General features: G+C 59.7%; 2 protein-coding genes across 3 annotated transcripts; both read right to left on the reverse strand.

Moving 5' to 3' along the window:
* Nucleotides 1-1,809: 1,809 nt before the first annotated feature.
* Nucleotides 1,810-6,794, reverse strand: LOC138110935 (prostaglandin E2 receptor EP2 subtype-like). Of its 2 annotated transcripts, none has more exons than XM_069016084.1 (2): nt 5,936-6,794; nt 1,810-3,400 (listed from the first exon to the last, which is right to left on the reverse strand). In XM_069016084.1, exons 1-2 carry the CDS (start codon nt 6,779-6,781, stop codon nt 3,134-3,136), a joined length of 1,113 nt encoding a protein of 370 aa, XP_068872185.1. In that variant the 5' UTR covers nt 6,782-6,794; the 3' UTR covers nt 1,810-3,133. The 2 variants fall into 2 exon arrangements, with proteins under 2 accessions (XP_068872185.1, XP_068872186.1); XM_069016085.1 differs by lacking the exon at nt 1,810-3,400 and adding an exon at nt 5,232-5,609.
* A 6,343-nt stretch (nt 6,795-13,137) lies between these two features.
* On the reverse strand, nt 13,138-17,462 carry LOC138110936 (prostaglandin D2 receptor-like). Its single transcript, XM_069016087.1, has 2 exons — nt 16,456-17,462; nt 13,138-13,761 (listed from the first exon to the last, which is right to left on the reverse strand). The coding sequence occupies exons 1-2, from the start codon at nt 17,278-17,280 to the stop codon at nt 13,495-13,497; spliced, it is 1,092 nt and encodes a 363-aa protein (XP_068872188.1). The 5' UTR covers nt 17,281-17,462; the 3' UTR covers nt 13,138-13,494.
* Nucleotides 17,463-19,226: the final 1,764 nt, after the last annotated feature.

The following is a 19,226-nucleotide window of genomic DNA, read 5'->3' on the forward strand; positions in this document are numbered from 1 at the left end:
TGCCCATGGCAGGGGGTGGAATGGGATGAGCTTTAAGGTCCCTTCCAACCCAAACCATTCCATGATTCTATGACAGATTTTGGAGAAGATCCCAATCCTTTGGATCCCACAATTTCCCGCTCCCTCCAGCCACTGTGGAAAGTCTCACCATTTTTAAGAAGGCCGAGGGGCAGCTGATGCCCTCTGTTGTCTCCAGGGAATGGCTTCTCCCTCTCTCCTCTTCGGCAGCGGATTCCCAGATGGAATTGCAGACGTAAAGACCTGCCTGGAGCTTCCCTGCACCAGCAGCTTTCCGCTGTGCGATTAAAGAAGTCATTAAGGACCAGCACAGACAATGAAATGAAACTTTGTCATCTTGCATTTGAGCCGAGCAGACGTCGAGGGAGCTGACGAGAGGAAAATTAATTTGCCTTTTGCAAAGGCTCCTGCATGATGTTAATGAAAGCAGCTCTTTGTGCAGGCTCACGGCTCAGGATGCAGAGAGTCATGGTCCTCCTTGTCCTCACAGAGCTCTGGTGAAGATCCTTTTTTTCCTTTGGAAGCAGGGAAAGGAGTTTTTTTGATTCCAGAGCTTGGGGGTAATCCCTGGCCACCAGCTCAGGGTGTAGCCCGCATTGGATCCATCAGGTTTCAGGGGTTCCTCTCCTTGCATGCACCAATTTCTCTTTTATTTTGGCATTAAATGTGATCCAGATCATTTCCCTGAGCCCACTTGCCAGGATTGCTGCCCTGATTGTTGGGAGAGTGACTCTGCTGCAGCAAAAAGCGGATCCCAGGGGATGGATGCTGGGAGGTTCTCTCCCAGCCCTGCATTTCCTGATGAGGAGCCATAAACCTCCCAAAAAAACAAGCAGCTGGCAATTAGTGGTCAGCAGAGGAGCTGGGGGCTGGCAGGAGTGAATCCTTGGATTCTGGGAGAATCCTGCCTTCAGGTTGCTGCCACGGATCCTGCTGGCTTCTCTTCCCACCCTGCCACATTCCTTGGCATGCTGGTCCCTGCAGGATGTGACCTCTTTGCCATTTACAACATTTTTCCCATTTTTTAAAAATTTTCTTTCCATGTTTTGCACCCCAGGCAGCCATTCCCTCTGGCTCAGAGGAGAATTAGGCAACTGGTCCTGAAATCCCAGCGTGAGCAACCAGGTCATGACCATCCAGATAAATAAAGCTCACGGACCCACGGCTCTTCCCAAAGTTTTTGGCTCCTTTTCCAGCTGAGCACACCCTGGAACACGATGGGAGCACCAAACCCTGAGCCCAGAACGTGCCTTTCCTCCTGCTTTGTGCATGGATGAGGGAATAATTTGGGAAGGGATGACTGTGCCCTCCCAAGTGCTGGGTGGGATGGTGCCAAATTTGGGTTCTCAAGGTTGGCACCACGATTAATGACATCCCAGAAACCCTATCCCAAAAATTCCACACCCCTTCCAAAGCCCCCCAGCCACAGGGTGCTGCCAAAAACCCGCTTGAGCAACAGCAGCAGCCCCTGCCTGACATCTGCCCACACGCATTTGGGAGGCCAGGAAACTTCCTGTGGATGTTGGCTGCCTGACAGGAGTGACCTCAATTCTGCCTTTTTTTAGGGTGGGTATTTTGGGGGCTGTGTTTTGATAACAGGTGGGAGCTTTGCCTGCCTTTTGCTGGCCGTGGGATAGGCAGGTTTCGGGGAGGAGCTCAGAGGAAAGGGCATTTCTGTAGCTCGGATAAAAACATGCCATTCTACATCTGTAAAACAGAGTTTATTGCCACTTTTTAGGGAATTGGAGGCACCCACTCCCCCCTGCAAGCCTCCCCTGCTGCCCTCTCCCTACATTCTCGTGGCTTCACCCCACATCCGACACATTTCCTCCAGATCTACCCCGAGGTGCATCACAAGCACAAACCCACGCATGATTCAGCAGGCTCCTTTGAGAGACATTTATTATTTAAATAACAACTCTTTCTTTTTACATCACCTCCACTCACAGACCACGGAAAAGCCCCAAATCTCAGCACCTTCGGGCTCCCTGAGCAGAGCTGCAGCTCCCAAATGAGACTCCTCACTTGGAATTGCACAAACGCCGCTGGGTGCGTTGGATGCTGCTCAGATGGGAGCCACCAGAAAATTCCTAATGGCAGTGGTGGCCTTGGGATGCGGAGTCAGACACTCCTCATCCCAGCAGGAACCAGCCTGGAGTCCCAAAGAATCCCAGAAAACAAAGGAGTGGTGTTGAAGGATGCTGCCCAACGGGGCAGGATTGATGAGCTGGATGGTTTTGCCCTTGGATTTTTTGCTTTTATTGATTTTTTTTTGGGGGGGGGAGTATTTTAAATAAACATTTGTCCCAGTCAAGGACAAACCCAAACCCCACCAGCAGCACCTCCCCCAGGTGTGGGTAAAGCTCATGGCTGTGACCATTCCCTGGTCAGGCTCTTTATTCCCTTCGCTGGCTCTTGCAAAAATCACGGGACAAAGGGAATTTCCAAACGGGTGCTGAGGAGGGGCTGCTCTACTCCATCACAGCACCAGGGAAGTGCCAAAATTTGGCTTTTTTAGTACCTTGGTGCCCCTCAGAGACCCACCAGTGCCTAAAATCTCAGGGGTGTGGGACAGACAGACAGACAGACACGAGCACACAGACCTGCCCCTGAAAAAGTGCATTTCTTCAGGCAACCAGCCTAAAAAAGGGGGGAATATTTGAGGATAAACTGCTCCCTTCCTCTCCTTCCCAATCCTTATGGATCTGGGGACACTGTCGGGTGTTTGCAGCCACCCAGCCCCACCTCCAGGAGCCGTAGCCCTGCCTGCATCCCAAACAACCACGGAGACCTGGCTGGGAAGCCCACCAGCAGGAATCTCTGCTTCCCAACATCCTCCCAGCTGTGGGGTGATAGCAAACCCCTCATGCTTCCCCACCGCCCCTTCCCAGCAGGGCTGAGCCATTCTCCAGGTGGGATCAACCCTGAGGGTGACAGCAGCACCCAGGCACTCATCAGCCCTTCCAACCTTGTCCCGCTGCACTTTTGTCCCTGCGAGAGGCCACAGCGGCTTTCCAGGGGCTTCCCAGGTGGCACCTGAGCCACCCCCACCCGGCCCAGGCTGCAGCAGCCACGTCTCTTTATGGGCCCTAAGGCAGAGCTTCCCCAGCCCCTGTCAGGAGGCAGGATTCTCCTGGAGCTGCCCGCAGAGGTCCAGCCGTGCCGCCAGCTTTGCCACGGCGGGGGCCGCGGTCCGGCCGTGCGGGGCCGTGGCGGTCACTTGGCAGCAGAGCACCGAGCGCAGCAGGCGCAGCAACGGCGGCCGCAGGATGGCGAAGACCCAGGGATCCACGATGGAATTGATGGACAGGAAGCGCAGGGCCAGCAGGTCCCACTCGTGGTCGGCCTCGTCCCCGCTGAACTTGTTCACGTAGGCACGGATCTGCAAAATCAGGGAGCGGGCTGGCTTGGAAAGGAGCTTAAGGATCATCTCGTTCCACCCCGCTGCCATTCCGCTGTCCCAGCTTGCACCAAGCCCTGTCCAGCTTGGCCTTGGACATGTCCAGCTGCAGCTTCTCTGGGCACCCTGTGCCAGGGCCTCCCCACCCTCACAGGAAAGAGATTTTTCCCAAAATCCCATCTAAACCTCCTCTCTGTCAGTTTGGATCCATTCCCCCTTGTCCTGTCACTCCAGGCCCTTGTAGAGTCTCTCTCCATCTTTCCTCTAGTTCCTTTCAGGTACTGGAAGGCCACAATTGGGTCACCCCAAAGCTTTCTCCTCTCCAGGCTGAACAATCCCAACTCTCCCAGCCTTTCCTCACAGCAGAGCTGCTCCATCCTTTTAATCAACTTGGTGCCTCCTCTGGACTCGCTTCAACAGCTCCACATCCTTCCTGTGCTGGAAGGACCCCACAGCTGGACACAGCACTGCAGTGGGGTCTCACAATCCCCTCCCTCAACCAGGAAGAAATCACAGGGAGCAATAATTCCCAAGACCCGGCCCCCAGGAAGCTCTTTTGGGGCGATTTAGGCTGTCACAGCAAATTTGTCGACTCCACGGATTTAAATGACCTTTAAATGACAGCCAGCCCCGTGCTCTGCTTCATTTAGAGCCACAACTAAACCCGTGGCTGCTGGAGGAAGTGGTGGCTCTCACCTTGAGACCACAGGGCAGCAATAACCGTGGGAGACGGAGAGGATGAGGGGTGCAGGACCTGGCCGGTCCTTCCTGCGAAGTGCCGACTCATCACAGCCCGCGGGGCTTCCTGGAAGGGTGACTCAGCGCTCCTTACTCATTCGGGTCACCCGCCACCCCCTCGCTCCGGGCTGGGGGGATGCTTGGATGGGGATGGGCAGCAGGAGCATCCCCGGGATCCGCTGGGTACCGCCCCAGCGTGGCGCAGCCCAGGGCACGGGGTGGCCGCGCGCAGCCTTGCCAAGCTCTGGGGTGTTTTGGGAAGGAATGTGTGGCCCGATGAGTTCGTGTGCCTGCACTGCTCCCGGGAGGAGCGGTGGCGGCTGTGGGCAGCCGGGGACAGGAGAGAAAGTGTCACCCCAAGGAGGCAGCTGGGTTTGAGCCGCTGCCAAAGCACAGCCCCACATGGGAGCCGGGCGATGGGAAAAGGGAAGCTGGCTCTGGATAAGGCTGTATCTGCCACCACAGGGCCCATGGGATCCCGGCCAGTGCCGCTTTCCCAGCCCCTCTGCCCCAAGCACACTCCCAGGGCCCTGCCCACGTGTCCCCTCCGAGGGGTTCCACTTCGTAATGACCACAGCAGCCAAACCTGGCCTTTTTTGGGACACGGGAAGAGCTGCCCATCATGTGTGGGTTCATTGTCAGGAGCTACAGTGTCTCTCAGGCCGTTGAGGCTCCTGGGATGCTCACGAGCATCTGGACATTACTCCTTTGTCCCAAAACCCTGCCAGCCCGGCTCGGCTTAGCCTGTGTTATTTCCTTTTCCCTTAGGAAAAGCAAGGGAGCACGAAGGGAAGGCAGAGTCTATTTAACACCAAGAGTATGAAATTACCACTGGCTGTGCTCCCAGCCTTGATGGGGTCACTTCTAATGGGACCAAACTGACCTCCTGCACTGGGGGGGGTCACACACACGGGCAGTGGCCGGAGGTGCTCCGGAGCCCACGATGCTCCTGGTGTAAAAGCACCTGGACGGATGAAAAGTGGCCCTTGGGAGGGGAGAGCCCAGACAGAGTCAGGGGATTTGCTCTCTCCGCTTCCTCACCTGGCTGTTTTGATCCTGGATTTCTGCTGGAAGTCTCATGCATGGATGGGGCACGGGATGTGGGCATATCCCTTGGGAAGACACGTGCTGTGGCTGCTGTGCCAGATCTCTGTTCCCAGAAATCTCCCATCTCTGTGCCCGCGCCTCGGTGCTGTTGCAGACGAGCAGAAACCTCTGTCTCCAGCTCCATCCGCAGAAATCTGGGATAACTCATCCCGCCCAGCACAGATATCCACTGCCTCCAGCCCAGAGCAGCTCCTTCATCCCATCTCCAGAAGTGCCATTGGTTGCTGTGCCATCCCTCACACCCGCACCATGAGTTCCTGGATCCCAGGATTTGCAGTGCTGCCATGTGGTCGAGGGGACTCCAACCTCATCCCTGCCTAAGCCACACTGCCTGGCCTCGGAGCCTCTGTGGGGTGGGAGAGCACCTCTGCTCCAGCCACTCCATCCTCCTACCACTCCATCCTCCTACCACCCCGTGATCCTGACACCCCATCCTCCTCCTGGCACTGGGGATACAGGGAGTGATCCCCCCCACTCCCCAGGTGATGTGCGAATTGCCAAGCTCATGGCTGAGCTGGGACCTCCCAAGCTTTGGGAAGAGCAAAGCTTTGACCTCAACCCTCAAGGTTTGGCCAGCAGAGTTGGGGGGAGCCTTATTAAGGCCGGGAGAGAAATGTGGGTGCCGGGGAGAGGGACCTCACCCTGGCTCACCCCACAGACAGGCGCACTCACCGTGAAGGGCAGGGAGCAGATGACGAAGGTGATGGTCATGATGGAGAGCAGCAGGAGGTGGTCGATCTCCTCGGCCATGGAGAACATGCGCCGGCCGCAGCCGGTGGCCGCGCGGGGCTGCTCCAGGGTGGTCACCCGGCGGGTCCTCTGCCCGCGGCGGTGCATGCGGGCCAGGTTCACGATGACGCTCAGGTTGCAGAGCAGCACGGCGAGGATGAGGAAGAGGAGCAGGGTGGCGTAGAGCAGCGAGAAGGTGACGTTCAGCCCCGCCACCTCCCCATTGCTCTGGTGGGAATCCAGGTGCATCTGGATGAAGCACCAGGTGCCCGGGCAGTACTGGACGTAGCGGCCGAAGCCCACCAGCGGCAGCGAGCAGAAGGCGGCCGAGAAGGTGTAGATGGCCGGCAGGGCCACCAGACCCGTGCGGGGGCTCAGGAAGCGCTCGTAGAAGTACGGCCGCCCCAGGGCCAGGCAGCGCTCCAGCGCCATGGTGAAGAGGATGAGCATGGTGGCGAGGCCGAAGAAGCTCATGGCGAAGCCGAAGTAGAGGCAGATGTGCCCTCCGCGGGCCAGGGTGGTGAGGGTGCGGTTGTGGTGGTAGGAGGCCAGCACCAAGGGGCTGACGGAGCAGGTGCCCAGCAGGTCGGTGACCACCAGGGCCAGCACCAGGACGTGGAACAGCGCGAGCGGGCGCTGCCGGGGCCCGCGGCGGCCGCGCAGGAGCAGCCCCAGCGCCAGGAGGTTGCCCAGGAGCCCGGCCGAGAACATGAGGGCGCTGATCAGCGGCCGAGCTCCGGCCGGCAGCGCTGCCCCGCCGGACCCGCACGCCCGGCCCGTCCCGTTCATCCCGCGCCGCCGCCGCCGCACGCCCGACTGCGCTGCCGCCCCCGGCACCGGCACCGGCACCGCCCGCCCCGACGGCACCGCCCCGCCCGCCGCCCCCGGCACCGCCCCGGGCCCCCGGCACCGCCCCGGGCCCCCCCGGCCCCGCGCACCCGGGGATGGTCGGAGCGGAGGCGGGGGACGCGCACGGACCGACCCCGGCCTGAGCGAGAGTCTCGGTGCCGGTCTGGGAGCCCCGGACGCGGCCAGTCCCGGTGCCGGTCTGGGAGCCCCGGACACGGCCAGTCCCGGTGCCGGTCTGGGAGCCCCGGACGCGGCCAGTCTCGGTGCCGGTCTGGGAGCCCCGGACACGGCCAGTCCCGGTGCGGTCCGAGAGTCTCGAGGCCGGGCCGGGAGTGCCGGGGCGGCCCCGGGATGTCTGGGACAGTCCCCGGTCTGAGCCAGCCCCGGCTCCGGCACGCCCAGCCCCGCTGCCCGACCGGGAGCGGCTTCTGCGGTCGGCCCCGTTGTCGGTCCAGGAGCCCCGGTGCGGCTTCGGGAGTCCCTCGCATGGCCAGCCCAGGTGCCGGTCCGAGAGTCCCGGTACCGTTCCAGGAGCCCGGTGCGGCTTTGAGAGCCCCCAGGCACGGCCAGTCCCTGTGTCGGACCAGGAGCCCCGCACACGATCAGCCCGCTGCCAGACCGGGACCTCCTCTCACAGCCGATCCCGGCGCTGCTCCAGGAGTCCTGGTGCCGCTCCAGGAGTCTCGGTGCCGGCCCGGGATCGCTTTCATGGCCAATCCCAGTATAGATCGGACAGTCCCGGTGTGGCTCCGGGAGTGCTGAGCCCCCAGTCTGTCCCAGTGCTAATCCGGGAATCCCAGTGCCGGTCCAGCAGCCCCTCACATGGTCAGAGATTCCCGGCGGTGTTCTGGGAGCCCCGAGGCACAGAGCAAGCTCCAGTGTGACCTGAGAGTCCCAAGGCACACCGAGCCCCGGTGCTGGCTCCAAAGCCCTCTGAGCCCGGAGTCCCAGCTGAGCCCAGGGGAATTCCCATGGCCCCAGAGGGTGCCCGGAACCCATGGAGAACTCCCTGCCCCATGGCTGCACCATGCCATGTCCCCATCGTCCCCCTCTCCTACATGGCATCGGAGGTCCCCAAAGGGGTGCAGCCTGTCTGGCCATGACCTTAAAGCCCATCCATTCCAGCCTCTGCCACGGGCAGGGACACTTTCCACTATCCCAGGGTGCTCCAAGGCTCATCCAACCTGGAACACATCCAGGGATGGGAAATCCACATGCTCAAGCCCAGTGGCCTTGGATGCTTTCTCCATCCTTCAGCACACCAGCCCTCACTCAAGCTGCCTTTATTTAAGCAGTTGCTGCTTCACAGGTCACTTCCAGAACCTCTCGAGGACAGAAAATCTTTTCCTTCCTGTGGCCCTGGGGCTGTTCCAACAACTGTAACAATTCAATTTTTAATTAACCCCGTACACCTGGTCCCCCAAACCACAGTGAAACACTGCAGGTGGCTCCAGCAGGGGCACAGCAGGTTGCAGACACACGAGTGACTTTGGCTGTTATTTTTAAAACCGTGCTTTTGTAACAGGAACTTCGCAAAGGAAATATGGGGCACGGCAGGCTCGAGGGCCGGGCAAGCTGCGGTTGGTGACAGCACCTCCATTTCTGAGGGGCCTCTCCTAGTCCTGGCTTTGCTTTCTTCTCTCACACAGCTCAAAGGTCTCTTCAGCGAGGCGGGGAGGATGAGCTGAGGGTGAGGTGGCAAAGCCACAGCTCCAGCTCTGTTCCCACAGTCAAAGCAATGGGTGAGAAGGTGGGGACGGCGTTTTAACCATCCCACCTCAACACAGGTGGGCCAGGAAAACACATCCCAGGAGCTCTTTGAACCCTGCTTCCAGTCCTGATCCAGCAGAGCACCAAAGCACATGGACACATCCGATGGTGGGAGCCACCCTGTTTGATTCCACAGGGTTGGGTGCCACCCTGGCACGTCCAGCCCTCCTTTGTGGCATCCACAAATTCAGCTGAGGCTGAATCCTGTCCTGATCCATCCAGGCAGCTGCAGTCTGCCCATCCAAGACCTCTTCCGAGCAGCAGGCACCCCGTAGGGTGGTTGCTCCAAGGCTTTTCCCAGCCTCCCCCTCCTTTCTGGCGTTCCGTGTCACAGCTCAGGAAGGGGTTTTGGCTTCTTCTGGAGCTCATTTTCCTGGCAGCTAATGGAGCCTTAAATACCCTTCTGGGGCTTCAGGCTTCTCCACTGACAGTTGTCTCTGATGGGATTTTTCTGCAATAATAGGAAAATTGCTGGGCTTTTGTTTTTTTCATTCCCCCTTCTGAGCTCAAAACCAGGAACAGGCTGCTTGGTACAATCTGTCCTGCCTTGGGAAGTGTTTGTTTTCTTCCCTTTGCTTCCATGTTTAGCTCGTGTGTCTCGCCTCTAGCGAGGGCCGTATCAAACCCTAGAATTGTTTAGGTTGGAAAAGTCCTCTAAGACATCAAGTCCACCCATTCCCCCAGCGCTGCCAAGGCCACCACTGCCCCATGTCCCCAAGTGCCACATCCACACGGCTTTTAAATCCCTCCACGGATGGGGACTCCACCACTGCCCTGGGCAGCTGTGCCAATGGAGAAATTTTTCCCTGATACCCAATCTAAACCTCCCCTGGCCCAGCCTGAGGCCGTTCCCTCTCCTCCTGTCCCTGTTCCCTGGGAGCAGAGCCCGACACCCCCCCGGCTGCCCCCTCCTGTCAGGGACTTGTGCAGAGCCACAAGGTCCCCCCTGAGCCTCCTTTGCTCCAGCCTGAGCCCCTTTCCCAGCTCCCTCAGCCGCTCCTGGGGCTCCAGCCCCTTCCCCAGCTCCGTTCCCTTCCCTGGTCACACTCCAGCCCCTCATACATCCTCCCAAGGTTTGTTGGCATTGTCTTCCCTAAAAGAAGATTTCCAGGCTTGGCCCAGTTGGAGAAAACACTCTGGGCTTGTAGGAAAGCTCCGTGAATTTCATGGAGAGGACTCAGCCTCTGGAGTTTGCTGCCTGTGGTTGGGGAGGGTGTTGGGATCCTGCTCCATCCCTGGCTCTGGCACCAGGGGCATGGAGGACTCCATCCCTCCTGTTTATGGTGAGACAATTTCATCCCTTTTCAACCAAACCCCCATCCTGACTTGTGTTTAACAAATCCAGACAACACTTTTCTTCCAAAGCCTTCCCATCCTTTATCTCGTGTTCCAGTGCTTCCAGCAGCCTCCTTCCCTCTCCTGGAAAAGCGGGGCTGTGTGCTGGCATGGCAGGTCCAGGTTTTGGTGCTTTGGCTTGTCCTGTACCAGCACCTGGGTGTATGGGTTAAAAAATAAATGAAGCCACTCCTGGGCTGGCCGAGGCTCCTGGCAGCCCTGGCACTGCTGCCTGCCCAGGCACGTGCCTCCCAGCTTCCAGAATAGCTGAAAAATGCAGGCAGGCAGTAAAAAAATAAAACGGGCTCTTTGCAAGAACGAAACACAAAATGAGGGAAATGAGCTTGAGTAAAGTTGTGCCTGGATTTCATGAATTGGAAAAAAAAAAACCCACCCTGGGTGTGATTGATGTCCAGGAAAGGAGCGGGAGGCAGGGAGAGTGATGCAGTGGCAGCACTGACAGCGTGGGACAGGGCAGCTGGCACTGCTGGAGGGTGACAGGGACATAAAACAGCCCCCAAAAGAGCATCGCTGGCCTGGAGCTCCAGCCTGGAGCTGAGCAGTGTCTCTTTATTGCCTCCATTAAGCATCAGGTCCGGCCCTTCGGGAGCGGCTGGCACAGGAGAGATCTGGCACGGAGGGGTCCCGAGGGGAATGACTGAGCGAGGAGCCTGGGGGAGGATGTGATCAGGGAGGGCTCCTCAGCCGCTCTCCCCTGCTCAGCTGGAGCTCCCGGAGCCCCCTGGGCTTTTTTCGATTCCTATTTAGCAACGTTTACAACCAACCCGCACACTGCCGGGATTTTTTTATTTCAATTCTTATTTAATTTACACCTTCTTTTCCTTTTATTTTCATCTTTCCAAGACTCAGGAAGAAGAAGGAGACCTACACTTTGGCATAACCCCTGAAGCCCCAAATTGTGCGTGTTGAAGCACTGAAAAATGGGGTGTCCAAGGGACCAGCCTGGGGTGGAGAACATCCGTGGCCTCCTCGCTCTTCGTGCTCGGCCAGCTGGGAGCCCGGCCCTGGCTGGGGACGTGCTGCCATCTCTGGCGAGGACGGTGACACGGCAGCCCCGGGAACACCGGGGAGCGAGGATTTATCCGCCTGGAGGCCGCCCTGGCTGCAGCCGCACGTCCAAACCTCGCTGGCTGCAGCCGCCGCTTGGCTCGCCCGGAGGCAGCAGCGGCTGGCTGGAGACTGCAGGTCTGCTGTAGGACACCAGGAAGGGCAGAACCCCGATTAAAAGTGCTGCCCAAGCCAGAGGAGCTGTCAAGGTCACTGGGATACGTGTGGCCCCAGCCAGGGAGCGGGGATGCTGCAGGGATGGGGTCGCTCGTGGCTCCATGGTTTCTCCCCTGTGATGATGAACTCAGGGATGGGTCGGTGATGCGGTGTTTGCATCGTCTTGGGGCTCGGCTGGAGTCTGGTTTTGCACCTTAATGAAGAACCTGATGTGGTTTGTGTCAGTTTCATTACTGATTTCCACCGATCATGGTTACCCTGGGATCTAAACACACACTGCATGGGGCAGGGACCTTCCCTGGGGCAGGGACCTCTCCTGGGGCAGGGATCTCTCCTGGGGCAGGGACCTTCCCTGGGGCAGGGACCTCTCCTGGGGCAGGGATCTCTCCTGGGGCAGGGACCTTCCCTGGGGCAGGGATCTCTCCTGGGGCAGGGACCTCTCCTGGGGCAGGGACCTTTCCTGGGGCAGGGACCTTTCCTGGGGCAGGGACCTTCCCTGGGGCAGGGACCTTCCCTGGGGCAGGGACCTCTCCTGGGGCAGGGACCTCTCCTGGGGCAGGGACCTTCCCTGAGGCAGGGACATGTCCTGGGGCAGGGACCTCTCCTGAGGAGGGGATCTCTCCTGGGGCAGGAACCTTTCCTGGGGCAGGGACCTTCCCTGGGCCAGAGATCTCTCCTGCAGCAGGGATTGCTCCTGGGGCAAGGCCTCTCTCCAGGAGTGAATCCTCACTGGGATCACGGGCAGACGATGCCCTGCACACACAGAGCACCCCCAGCTCGTGCTAATGCTGGATCCATGACCTTGGAGATCTCTTCCCACCTCAACAATCATTCCATGATTCTACATCACTGAACACTCCCAGCCTGGCCATGCCTGGTCCACCTGTCCCGAGTGGAGCACGGATCTGTTTGGGGCAGGAGGTCCCAGTGTAGGGGGCACAACAAGAAGGTTTTCCAGGGCCATTATCTCATCCGGCCACGGTGGAACAGATCCCGGGAAAGCCTCGGTGCAGGCTCAGAGCTGTTGACTCTGCAACCCCACGTGAGCCATCTCCAAGTCGATACCATGGCAGTAACATGAAACCAATCCATGAACCAACCCTCACTTCCTTCTTTCTCCTCAGAAAACCCCGAGGAGAGGCACCAAGCCGGCAGCTCACAGGTGTCCCCAAAATATCCCCAAACACAGCTCTGCCCTTTTCTGCAGCTGGGAGAAACAGCCAGAGCTAACCCCAGCAGGTCACCTCCAAAAAGCTCCAAGATATTGTTCCTTCAAAACCAGAATCTGACACCGAGAGTAAACATCACATGAGAGAGGGCAGGAACACAGCTACACCTTGCAAGGCTTAGCTAAACAGAGGAGAGAAATACTCTCTGTCTCCTCCAAGGGCACTAAACAGTTGGTCATCGTAATGCTTTTGGCCTAAATGGTCACTTGAGGCAGAAATTAAATCCAGCTTATCCGTGTGGTTGAGCGGAAATGGATCTTCCATCAAAACGATCGCTCTCCTGCACGCTTGCACCGGGAGCTCGTGCGTCCCGGGCTCTGCCTGCTCTCAATTACTGCTCTCATTAAGGCTCAGGGTGGTCATAAATACTGAATTTAGATAATTACAGCACAGCAGGTAGGGCTGAGGAACACAAATGCAGCATCGGTGCTCGGGGGAATCAGTTTTCCAGAGACGAGCAGATAAACCACAGCCCTGCCCCGGGAATAGGGAAGATCCTGGGAAGGGATGGGGGGTGTGCCAGGGAGGGATGATGGGAATCCCGTGGAGGGATCCCACCTGCACCCAGCTCCTCGTCACACCAGGAGCTGCTGCTCAGCTTTCTGAGTCCCTCCTGCCCCTCACCCAGTCTGGGGACACCCCAAGCCAGCTCCGGATAAACGCCCTTGGCAAGGAATGGGATCATGCACAGGACAAGGCGATGAAACAGGGCTCTGAACCACTTTTATTCCAAGGGGACACACTCACACTTCTCCTCCCTGTGCGTCCCCACTGCCCTGAACCACACTCCAAATCCCTCACGCTCTCCTGGAGCCGGGCGCTCCCCAAACCCTCCACAAAACGCTCGGAATATTCACAGATCCCCGGGAGCCCCGCCCCGGCTCCTCTCCGGGGCCAAACGCAGCTTGGGGAGGGGACAGAATCCCTTCACAGCGTCCCTCACAGCGAGCTGGACGCTGTCCCTGCCTGCCACCGCCCTGTGCCGCCTCGGGATGCTCCAGGGCAGGGATGCGGGGCCGAAGGCTCGCTCCTCATCCTCGCCAGCAGCCGCCGGCTTCTGCAGCAGCGCCGCGCTCAGGGGATGCCGAGCTGCGGGGCGTCTGTCCTGCACCAGCCCGGGGGACAGAACTGGCCATCAGCCCCGGGGCTGGAGCCTTTCAGAGAGGCCCTGCGGGAGCCGAGCCTCCGGCAGACCCTGCGGACGAAGGTGCGGAAGACGGAGGTGCGGAAGATGATGAAGACCCAGGGGTCCACGATGGAGTTGACGGAGAGGAAGCGCAGCGCGCTCAGGTCGGCGTTCTCGTTGAAGTCAGCGGCAAAAGCCCCCATGTACGCCCGGATCTGGCAAAGAAATCCAGGAAATAGGGGGAAATTAGGGAAGGTCAAGGAAATAGGGGGGAATGAGGGGAGGTCTTGCTACGGTGGGGATAAAAATATCCCCGTGAGGGCAGCAAAAGAAGTTTTAACCCTTCAGTATCCCCATGGATTGCATCAGGATGTGCTGTGGGTTGCAGACCCGGCTGGGAGTGGGGCTGGATCATGGATGGCCGTGGCACAGGGATGCTGTGTTCCCAGCAGGATGTTAAAGCTGGAAAGGTGGCCCTGGTGACCGGGGTGGTTTCATGGATGAAGAAATCATCCGACCTTGGCAGGTGATGCTCTGACCCCCCACTGGTGCTGCCATGGAAACTGGACCTGGCATCCATTGGCTAACTCAGGGATTCATCCTGACTGAGGACCACTGGGGTGGTCACAAAACCAGTACCAGCCCAGTGGTGCCAGGGCTGCTGGTGGCTGATACCTCACGATCCGGTTCCAGAGGCGACAGAGGGGACAGGAAGAGGATGTGGAAATCGTCACCAAAGGCAGTGGCAGCACCAGCGCACACCCCCCACCCTGATCTCAGGGTAGCCCCTCCTGTGGCACCAACTCTGCCCGCAGAGGGTGATGGAAAGGTGGAACTGCAGGATCTGGGCCCAGGAATGGGGGAGGGGAGGGGCAGCGAGGGCTCTCTCATGCTGGGGGTCTCCCACCTCCACCCCACCAGCGGGACCCCCATCCCTGGGGAAGAAGTGAGAGGATTTCAGGGCGTATTTCAGTGGGGTTCAAAGGGAGCTGGATGTACCCAGCAGCTTTGGGACACGGGGGTGGGAATGGGGGTTATTGAGGGTCTGATGGGGTGGGAATGGGGGTTATTGAGGGGTCTGATGGGGTGGGAATGAAGGTTATTGAGGGTCTGATGGGGTGGGAATGAGAGTTATTGAGGGGTCTGATGGGGTGGGAATGGGGGTTATTGAGGGGTCTGATGGGGTGGGAATGAGGGTTATTGAAAGTCTGATGGGGTGGGAATGGGGGTTATTGAAGGTCTGATGGGGTGGGAATGAGGGTTATTGAGGGTCTGATGCAATGAACTGACCCCCCCTAAACCTTAAACATCTCAGAGGAACGGAGGGGTGGTGATGGGATGGGATGGGATGGGATGGGATGGGATGGGATGGGATGGGATGGGATGGGAGGGCTGTTATTCCAATGGAGCTAAAGCAGCAAACTGATCCCTGGGATGGGGTGGGGGGGACACTGAGATGGGACTAAAATAATGACCTGACCCTCCAACACCTCTGGGACAGTGTGGTGATGGTGAGAAGGGTGTTCCAGGGGGATTAAAGCAATGAACTGACCCCTGGGGATGCCGTGCTGGGATTGGATATTCCAGGGAGGGGGCAATGGAATGACCCTCCCCGGGACAGGGTGGGGTGGAGGGGGCAAATATTCCAAGGAAGTTTGAACAATAAATCAGCCCCCAGGACAGGGTGGTGGGGTTGTTGTGGTAATTCCAGTGGGATTAAAGCCATGGATTAATTTCCCCCATCCCAGGATGGGGTGTTGGGGGTTATTCCACGGGGGCTAAAGCAACAGTCAGATCCCTGGGACAGAGTGGGGGACACTCAGAAGGGGGACAAAGTAATTACCTCACCCCCCCCCCAGTACCTCTGGCACAGAGTGGTGGTGCTGGGGGGTTATTCCATGAGGGTTAAAGGACAACTTTTAATTTAATTTAATTTAATTTAATTTAATTTAATTTAATTCATTGAATTAATTTAAATAAATTGAGGACTGGGGATGTGGTACTGGTGTTGAGGAGGGCCAACCTCCCAGAATGGGATAGTGGAGCCGGGGGGCGGGGGGGGGATCTTATTCCAAGGGGATTAAAGGAATAACCTGACCCTTGGAGAGGATCCTAGAGGGTGGTAGGGGTGGGTTACTCACAGGGCACTAAAGCAATGAACCCCCCCGGCATCTCCAGGAGGGGGTGGTGGTTCCAGAGTTTATTCCAAGGGGCCAAAGCAACCCCTGCCCCCCCTGGGAGTGGGTGGTGGTGATGGGGGTTGGGGTTATTCCAAGGAGTTTTAGGCAATGACCTGATCCTTGTGGGCAGAGTGGGGGAGTATTTAGGAGGCGAAGTCTTGGCTCCCTACGAGCTGGTGGTGGTGTCAGGGTTTATCCCAAAATTAGTGCTCTGACCCTCCCAGGACTGAGTGGTGCTGGTGGGGGGGGGGGGGATATTCCAGGGTGCTTTAGCCATGGCCTATCCCCCATGGAGAGGGTGGGGGACTGTTCCAGGGGGGCCAAATCATCAACCCAACCTCCCTGGGAGGCGATGGTGCTGAGGAAAGGATATTTTTCCAAATGGATTAACTCAACGACTGAGCCCTGGGGCATGGGGTGAGGGGTGTTTGAGGGGGGGCAAAGCACCCCCCCACATTCCCAGGGGCAGGAGCTGGTGGGGCGGGGGGGGGGGGGAAATTCCAGGGTGCTCAACAATGCCCTGACCCCCATGGACAGGGTGGGGGACTATTCCAAGGGGGGTCAAATCACCAATCCAACCTCCCTGAGAGGCGATGGTGCTGAGAAAAGGTATTTTCCCAAGCGATTTAATGCAATCACCGACCCCCGGTGAGGCACCAAAGCGAGCACCCCCGCTCCCCGGCGCAGGGGGGGGTTTTCCTGGCGGCGGGGGGCAGCGGGATTACTCACGATGAGCGGCAGGGAGCAGACGGTGAAGAGGACGGTCATGAGCCCCAGCAGGACGAGGTGGTCGAGCTCCTCCATGCGCGGGGCGGCGGCGGGGGGGGTCCCGCGGCGGGGCTGCCTCCGGGCCATGCCGTACAGGTGCCGCATGCTGCTCACGTTGCACGCCACGATGGCCAACACCAACAAGCCCATCAGGCTGGCGTAGAGCACGGGGAAGACCAGCTGGCGTGGGCCACCGCCGGCCATCCGGATGAAGCACCACGTGCCCGGGCAGTACTGCATGGGCGCCCCAAAGCCCAGCAGGGGCAGGGCGCAGAACAGGGCGCACAGCCCGGCGGCCGCCGGCCCCAGCGCGGCACCCAGGCGGCGGGTCAGGTGCCGCCGGTAGAAGTAGGGATGCCCCAGGGAAAGCCAACACTCCAGCGCCATGGCCAGCAGCAGCAGGGTGGGGGCCAGCCCGAAGAAGGCCATGAGGAAGGCGAAGAGCTGGCACAGCACCCCCGGCTCGTCCTCGCCGCGGCCACCCGGCCCCAGCTCGCTGAGGCTGCGGTTGTAGGCGTACGCGGCCAGCACGATGGGGCTGAGCAGGCACTTGCCCAGCAGGTCGGTGACCGCCAGCCCGCTGACCAGCACGTAGAACGCCGACACCCGCGGCGGGCGGCCCCCGGGCGACCGGGACCGCCGCCGGTGCTGGCCCAGCAGCAGCAGCGCCAGGACGTTCCCCAAAAGCCCGGCGGCGAACAGCACCGAGCTGGGCACGGCCGACTGGCCGCTCTCGATGTAGCGGCTGCTGCGGCAGCGGTAACCCTCCGTCTCCATCGGGATCATCGCCCGCGCCGGGATGGGCTGCGAGGGAAGCCCCGCTCCGCCTCGGGGTGTCCCGCGCTGCACCGGGGTGGGATCAATGTCCTCCACCGCAGCGGGGTGGGATAAAATCCCGCACCGCACGGCGGTGATGTCCCGCACCGCGCCGGGATGGGATGGAATGGGATGGATGTCCAGCACCGGGATGCGATGGGATGGATGGATCGCACCGCGCCGCGGCTGCCGGCGGCGACTGTCCCGGCGGGGCGGGCGGCCCCCGCCGAGGAGGGAGGGAGGGAGGGAGGAGAAGGAGGAGGAAGAGGAGGGAGGTGCGGTACAACCGGGCACGGCCCCCGGGACGGCCCCTTCTCGCCGCCGGCCCGCCCCGGCCGTCGGAGCTCGGCTGCGGGGAGGGGGGGGGTTGCGCTGCTCCCCCGGGAGAACCGAGGCTCCCGGGGAGAGGGAGGGGATGGGGCCGGGAGTGAGTGCCGGGGGTTACGGTGAGGGGCTCTGGGATGAGACGCTGGAGGGAAGGGAGCTGGGGCTGAGCCCCTCGGGGGTGGGGAGTGCTGGAAAGGGGACGGGGCTGAGCCCCGGGCGAGGGAGTTGGGTCCAAGCACGGAGGGGGGAGTTACGGGAGAGGGGGGACTGAGCCCTTGGAGGGGGGACAGGGCCGAGGGCTGACAGGGCCGAGGGCTGGGGCTGAACCCGCGGGTGGCCCAGGGAGGGGGACTGGGGCTGATTCTCTGTGGGCATCACAGGACAGAAGCCACCTTGATCCAGTGGAAGGTGTCCCTGCCAGCGGCAGGGCGACGGAACGGGATGATCCTTCAGCTCCCTTCCAACCCAAACGATTCTGGGATTCTGTGATATGATTCAGCCCGAGCAGGTGCCACATCTACCCGCGGCCCATCCCACGGGTGTGCCATGTGCTGGTGCCGCTGCTGACCCCACAGCCCCTGGCAGTGCTCCTCCGTCCCACCAGCAAACTCCGGGAGGAGCCCCCACAGCTTCTTCCAGGAAAAGCAGCTCCGACCGCAGCAACGCGGCTGCAAAACACGCACAGCAGCTCGCAGGACGCATGTGATGATGAATAAGCATGAAACTGTGGCTGTCTGCTTTCAGGCCACTTTTTGCTACTCGGGATGAGTGTACACGAAGCACAGGGAAGTATCAAGATGACAGCAGGGGTGGGAAGGGAGGTCTAAGGGGTCAGATATCAGCATAACAGGTTTTAGTGATGGGCTGTAGTTCTGCTGCGTGAAGGGAGTTGGTGATTCCTTCAGCAGTGAGGGCAGGGACTGTTTGTGACAGTGCAAGTGAAAATCTCAGCTCTGGAAGAAATCAAGATAAAACTCGTTGCAGCTCAGCTCTCACCCACGGTTGGTGTTGAAGTGCTGCCCTCGTTAGGGCTGAGTGTGAACCCAGAGGCTGCTTCCTGCCTGGGGCCCGAGGGAGAGGAAATTCAGCCTGCCCTGGGAAGCAATCCGAGCGATATCGTCCAAAGCAGCTCCTGGAAAACACCCACTGCCTTCCTTAGCTGAGCCGGCACCCTGGTCCCACCGACTGCTGTCAGCTCCCTGCGGGAATCCCAGCGGCATGGAGCAGGGGGAAGACGTGGTGAGATCCCTCAGGTTTTCCCAAGAATGAAGATTGGGAAGGAGAGCCCAGCACCTCTGGAGAGCTGATTTACTGGGAGCACAACCCCTGTCCTGATCCCTGGAGAAATTTGTGCCAGCCCTGCTGCGACGCTGCAAACGCCAGGGAGGAAACACTGGCAAAGGGTGCCCATGAAGCTGTGGCTGCCCCTGGATCCCTGGAAGTGTCCAAGGCCAGGCTGGACGGGGCTTGGAGCAACCTGGGACAGTGGGAGGTGTCCCTGCCCACTGGTTGGGACTGGGTGGGCTTTGGGGTCCCTTCCAGCTGAAACCATTCCGGGATTCTGTGATGGTCCCAGGGATCCGATCCGC

Source organism: Aphelocoma coerulescens, chromosome 5 (assembly GCF_041296385.1).
Source record: "Aphelocoma coerulescens isolate FSJ_1873_10779 chromosome 5, UR_Acoe_1.0, whole genome shotgun sequence".
Classification (NCBI taxonomy): Eukaryota; Metazoa; Chordata; class Aves; order Passeriformes; family Corvidae; genus Aphelocoma; species Aphelocoma coerulescens.